This window comes from Silene latifolia, chromosome X, assembly GCF_048544455.1.
Source record: "Silene latifolia isolate original U9 population chromosome X, ASM4854445v1, whole genome shotgun sequence".
Classification (NCBI taxonomy): Eukaryota; Viridiplantae; Streptophyta; class Magnoliopsida; order Caryophyllales; family Caryophyllaceae; genus Silene; species Silene latifolia.
Window position 1 is genome coordinate 314,597,093 of NC_133537.1, and position 6,616 is coordinate 314,603,708.

Sequence of the window (6,616 nt, forward strand, 5' to 3'; positions counted from 1 at the left end):
AATAAATATATTCTAAGAAATGGTGTTATTTAATTAGATTCCTAGAATACATAGAGGAGTTTGATAATTTTTATCTCCTTTATCTCATATGTACACGACACTTAGTACAATCATTCATGGTATATGGAGTACTTTTTAATTTTGTGTTGCCATTTCATTCATGCAATTATTAAATGAAAATAATTGGACATGAATGTGTCACTATTGTACATTACATCAGCTTTGATTAACAACAGTGAATACTCTACATGACTTTGATAATCAAACTCGATTATCAATATATTTACTTGATTTAATTTGATGGGATTCATGGATAACCGAAATCTATTTTCAATACATATTTTTGGCGTTGAACAGCAGTATCCCTTACCCGTAATTGGGACAATTTCCATCGAGATCGAGACTGAAGGCAAACTAATAGGCTCCCAAGCTTGGTTTTTTCATTCATCAATTATGTCAATACATTGATATCGAATGATTCCCAATCAAAAACTTCAAGCCAAATTTACCCAATTGTAAAAATGGATAGCTTTATACTTTAATTCACCATAAACTTGCAGCATATATTCTTCAAAAAAAAAAACCTACCACAACTTATGGAAGACAATTATAATTGAAAGTCCTAGTAAGCTCTAAATTAGTTCAAACTATCAATGATCTTTTTGCTGTTACTCTCCCCCAACAATATCCTCTTTTTGAGTATGGATTTCAATAATTAAAAATCATCTAACCAAAGTATAATCTCGTTCTTAACAACATTAGATATTAGTAATAATATAAGACAAGTTATCTTATACTCAGTCTGTTTATAAAAGGGAATTATGAGATGCCGGAGTATTGTGATCCACTAATTCTTAATCTACCTTTTAGGATGGCCGGGAATCGGGATCATCAATTTAAAATAAAAACAAAAGCAGGACATTTTTAAAAAAAAATGATAATGAGGGCCGCCACTAAGGAACAACTACAAGTATGTGGTATTCCGTATTATATAAACACCACTCGCTCAAAGCATCTTCATAAAAGTGTCTAAAATTGACTTCTTCCCTCTCTCGCTCCATTAATTCCTAATCCTCTCATTAAAATCTACTACTTTACTGCGAGAGCGAGACCGAGAGATAATGGAAGACATAGATGATCTACCTAAGAACGATGCAAACTACACTTCACTAACACCACTATGGTTCCTTGATAGAGCTGCTACCGTCCACCCTAACAGACTTTCCGTCGTCCACGGTTCACTCAGTTACACTTGGTTTCAAACTTATCAACGTTGTCGCCGCCTGGCCTCCGCCCTCTCTCGCCGTTCCATCGGCCTTGCCTCTACCGTAATTCCTCTTTCTCTCCTCGTTTTTTTTTCCAAGTTGCCTACTGTTCTATTCCATTGAAATGTACACTTTTTAAAAAAATTGTGTGAGCTCTCTGTCTCGGCCAACTGCTTACTTTATCAAATGATGACTCAACTGAGTAAGTATTCCGTAGAATTCTACTTTGGTCGTACTAGTCTACTAATGATCCGATTGCGCATCTTCATGGGCTGGAAAAAGCTGACCCGACCGGCTCGGCCCGAAACCCAACCCGATACAACCTGAAAATTGGGTGACCCGAAACCGAACCGACCTAATCCAACCCGACCCGATAACCGATAACATCCTTATTTCTTTCCAACCTGAACCGACCCGACCCGACCCGTGACCCAATATTGACTCAACCCGATAGATGATCCGATAATAAATTAGCTTAATAATGGTGTAAATAAGACCAAATTGACATTAATCTTAATTATTTTCATTTAAAATTACAATTAATACACTTACATGTTCTTTTAAACATAAAATTACCCATCTAAAACTAATACATAAGAGAAAATATATGCTTATAATTTGACCCGACCCGACCCGACGTGCCACCCGCTGATGACCCGACCCGAAGACGACCCAACATGAATCGTAATCGACCTGACCCGTCGCTAACCCGATGCAACCCGATCCTGATATGACCCCACCCGTAACCGACCCGAGTGAGCCGATTGCCACCTCTAAAAATCATGGCCGATTATGACAGGCGGTTACGTTAAATTTTATGCTTTATTTATTGCTATTTATATTATACAAGTATTTTGTATCCTTCATATTTTCCATATCTGCTAGTTTCGTTTTTGTTTTGTTTTGTTTTGTACACTCCTCAGTCCTATGAGAACAAAGGTTTTTCACATGGTTTGACTTTAATGTGATGACTTTATCATGAATCGAAGCTAAGGTAGAACTATATGTATGTAACCATTCGTTAATAGTTAGTCAACCCAAATCATTTTAGGATCAAAGACTTATTTGAATCATTTTTATGATAAATGTATTTTGATAAAGAGATTTGAAAGGAAAGGAAGGAAATACTCGAAATGGGAAGGGAAGATGCACCCTGAAGATAAAACACTCATTGATCTCCTATACAAAATCTCGCGACACCTAAACCTCTAGTGATATTAGGTAATAAGAATAGGTAGAATTTAAGTTTGGTGATCAAGGAGTATTTTGAATTTTGATCATTGATTTCCTATCAAACATTTAAGCCCGGTTCTTTTGAGCATTATTTGAGTTCAGTTCAAATTCAGATCCTATAATTTCAGTCCACTTTATTTCATTCATGTCATTTCATTGTTACTCTTCACTTCGATTTAGTTTGGTTTAATTTATTAGATCCTATAAGTTCGGTTCAGTTATTCAAATAGTTTGAGTCCAAATGAACAGCGCCTACGTTTGCCTTTTTTTCTCATCAAGATGGTTTGTTAGATTTTTTCATCTTTTAAGTGAATTGGTGTCTTAGGTTAGTTGCGACCGTTCAACTAGAGTGTTATGGAGATAACCGTAGTCGACTTATGCGCTAATATGTACGCGTTAGAAGGTTTTAGAGAAATCAGAGACGTACTATGAAATAAATATGAAACTGCATTGATCCTTGTTTCCCAAGAATTGATCTGCTTCTCTGTGCTTGAGTTTCAATCATGCTAGCCGATATTTGTTTACGGGTGTATGCTAAATTATTGAACAAATTTGGAACAACAGGTATCAATCATTGCTCCAAATGTCCCTGCCATCTATGAGGCCCATTTTGGAGTTCCAATGTCGGGAGCTGTATTAAACACCGTCAATATCCGTCTCAATGCAGAAACTATTGCCTTCCTCCTTGGCCATTCTCAATCCGTAGTCATAATGGTGGACCAAGAATTCTTCACCTTAGCCGAGGAAGCTTTAAAAATTTTGGCTGAGAAGAGCAAAGGCGATTTTAAGCAACCAATTTTGATCGTTATACCGGATGAAGCTTGTGATCCTAAAGGGATGCAATATGCTTTAAGCAAAGGTGCTATCGATTATGAGAAGTTCCTGGAGACAGGTGACCCGGACTATGATTGGAAGCCACCAAAGGACGAGTGGCAGAGCATTACTCTCGGTTACACTTCTGGCACAACAGCAAGTCCTAAGGGTGTCGTGTTACATCATCGTGGAGCGTATCTGATGGCAATGAGTAATGTTGTGATCTGGCAAATGATTGAAGGGCCTGTGTACCTTTGGACGCTACCGATGTTCCATTGTAACGGATGGTGCTTCACTTGGACTCTTGCTGCTCTTTGTGGGACTAGCATATGTCTTAGACAGGTAATCTAATGTGCTTTAAAGAGATTTTCGATTGCTAGTCCTCGCTCATGACTCGTAACATATTTATTTGACCTCTCTCTCCATTTCGTTTTGTCATCAGGTGACAGCCAAGAATGTCTACAAAGCCATAGCCAATGACGGTGTCACTCATTTCTGTGCAGCTCCAGTGGTGCTCAACGCCATAGTTAATGCGAAAAAAGAGGACACAATCCTTCCTCTTCCACGCGTTGTGCATGCCATGACTGCTGGGGCAGCACCTCCTCCTCACGTGCTCTTTGAGATGTCCCGACGTGGCTTCCGTGTTGCACATACTTATGGGCTTTCTGAAACATATGGACCTTCAACAATCTGTGCTTGGAAGCCTGAATGGGACTCTCTTCCCCCGGTAGAGCAAGCCCGCTTGAATGCGAGACAAGGGGTCAGGTACATCGGTATGGAGGCAGTAGATGTTGTCAACCCGGAAGACATGAAACCAGTACCCGCTGATGGTAAGACAATTGGGGAAATCGTCTTCCGAGGAAATATAGTAATGAAGGGCTACTTAAAAAACCCGAAAGCTAACAAGGAGGCTTTTGCTAATGGTTGGTTTCATTCCGGGGACTTGGCTGTGAAACATCCCGACAACTACATAGAAATCAAGGACCGATCCAAGGACATTATAATATCGGGTGGTGAAAATATAAGTAGTGTAGAGGTGGAAAACAGTCTATACATGCACCCAGCTGTACTAGAGGCATCAGTCGTAGCAAGGCCGGATGAAAGGTGGGGAGAGTCTCCTTGTGCTTTTGTCACATTGAAGCCGGACGTGGATCAGTCCGATAAGCAGCGTTTAGCCGAAGACATCATGAAGTTTTGTCGGGCCAAGATGCCGGCTTACTGGGTCCCGAAATCTGTGTTCTTTGAGGCCTTGCCGAAGACAGCTACTGGGAAGATACAGAAACATATACTGAGGTCGAAAGCAAAAGAGATGGGACCTGTGAAGTACAGTCGTTTGTAAGCATATAAGTTCGACTTGTTTTGCAATTTTTTCCGGGTATTGATTTCCTTTCGACAGTTATTTATTGGAATAAAGTTATAATCAAAGTTTTATTTGTTCCATTCATGCATTGATCTTGATCAAAGAAAGAAAAAAGAGAAAAAAGGGCTGTACTTGTAATCTTGTGTACTATAGTTATAGCACACATTGGAAAATAGAAATGTTGGCTTGTTTTGTATCATTGTACTAGTTTAACACCCGTGCAAAATTGCACGGATATATATAGATAGAATATATAAATAAGTTCTAAAATTACATTTTTATGAATGTGCAGCAATTTATAGAAACGATTTATTATTACACTTTGTATATGTACTAAAAAACAAACCTAAGTTAATGGCAATAGACAAATGCAATATTATAATATTCCTATCTCATTTAATTAGGGTGAGCATCGGTCCAAGACCGGAAATCGCGAATTTTGTGGACCGAAGATCGGGCCTAAAAGTTACGGTCTTTGACCGGACCAAACCAAGACCGGACCAAACTCGAAATATTCGGCCCAATTCGATCTTAGACCTTATTGGACCGAAAACTATGATTTGTCATTAAAAATTATGCACTTATTAAACTTAATTTGGCTAAATCAAACGTAGTAAATAATCACACTAACATTTGATTTAAATAATCGTTAATATTGAGTTTGTAATGTCTTTTAAAGGAAAATTAGTAAACTATTTCAAAAATTATAAAGATTAAGCTTAAAAATCATCGAATTCAGTCTTTTCGATCTGGACCTAAAATAACCGGTCTTGGACCGAACCAGACCGAAGACCAAAACCTAAAAAAATATGGACCGAGAACCGGACCTAAAAGAATTCGGTCCGGTCTGATCCATGACATGATAAATCTATTGACAAAAAACATTTACCCAAATTTGTGAAGAAAATAGTACAATACTTCTCTTTTACATCTCAAAAATACGTGAATACTTTATACTTGTAATGACTACGATACAAAGAAGTAGAACATTTCTCCTTCACATATTCAAATTAGGCTAATAACTTATACCTATAAATCTATAATAACCATGAAATATAGTTAATTTTTATTTTCATAAATCATCTTTATATATAATCAATTAGGCTAACTCATCTGAAGTGTTGTTAGTGTACAAAAACTTCTAATCTCTCGATTTACAAAATATTACATGTGACCTTTTTCTCATTTTGACTATTAGCCCATTATTTTTGTGGATGTAAGAAGTTTCTCCTTGAAATGTTGGAACTTAGAACATGTGCTTTACTTAAAAATGTTGCGCGGAATTTACAAAGCTTAGAATGACAACATACTCCTGGAAACATAGTGTTATTGAGTGAGACAATTTTATCCTACGGGACATTTTATTGTGTAAAAATAAAACTCATTTAATAACATATAATGAATAGTTTCTTACAAAAATAGACTGTCTCACATTGTGGAATTGTCTTTTCTATAATTTGTGTTTCTAAAAAAGTTTCACGGGCAATATTCATCTTGAATAAAAAAAGGGGCTCGGGTACCGCACCATATAAATAAATTGGACAAAACTCTATATATTCTTTTGAATTTTTGATATTTTACCTTTTTATTTTACCAAGCTACTTGAACAGTTTTCAGTTAAAATGATTATCACTGTCTTAAATAAAAATTTGTATAAATTTTTTTTTGGTACGCAAAATTTGTATAAATTTTAAAAAGAGAAAAAAATGTTGTTTCCATTTGTTTTTATTTTCTTTGTCTACACCTTCGGGCTTTGCCCTTTTGCTAATTACTCCTTTGTCATCACTACACTTATCCCTCGGGCATTCGCCTTCCCTCGCAAAAATTAACTCCATTTTTCACTGAATTGAAAATCAAAGTCTCAAACCACACAAAAAAAAATGTTGGTCCGTCAAGAATTTATTTAAGGTAATGGTGATTCCCAACTCAAAATTATTAAATAATT

General features: G+C 36.7%; 1 protein-coding gene across 1 annotated transcript; it reads left to right on the plus strand.

The window, feature by feature from the left end:
* Positions 1-944: 944 nt before the first annotated feature.
* LOC141617620 (acetate--CoA ligase CCL3-like) lies at positions 945-4,870 on the plus strand. The gene is made up of 3 exons (XM_074434796.1): positions 945-1,328; positions 3,063-3,653; positions 3,754-4,870. The coding sequence occupies exons 1-3, from the start codon at positions 1,122-1,124 to the stop codon at positions 4,648-4,650; spliced, it is 1,695 nt and encodes a 564-aa protein (XP_074290897.1). The 5' UTR covers positions 945-1,121; the 3' UTR covers positions 4,651-4,870.
* The last annotated feature ends 1,746 nt before the right edge of the window (positions 4,871-6,616 follow it).

What these genes read in the sequence shown, in the direction of transcription:
- LOC141617620 (XM_074434796.1), top strand. Translation starts at nt 1,122, where the DNA reads ATGGAAGACATAGATGATCTACCTAAGAACGATGCAAACTACACTTCA. An exon ending in CCATCGGCCTTGCCTCTACC is followed by an intron (nt 1,329 to 3,062) that starts GTAATTCCTCTT and finishes TTGGAACAACAG; the next exon opens with GTATCAATCATTGCTCCAAA. An exon ending in CTAGCATATGTCTTAGACAG is followed by an intron (nt 3,654 to 3,753) that starts GTAATCTAATGT and finishes TTTTGTCATCAG; the next exon opens with GTGACAGCCAAGAATGTCTA.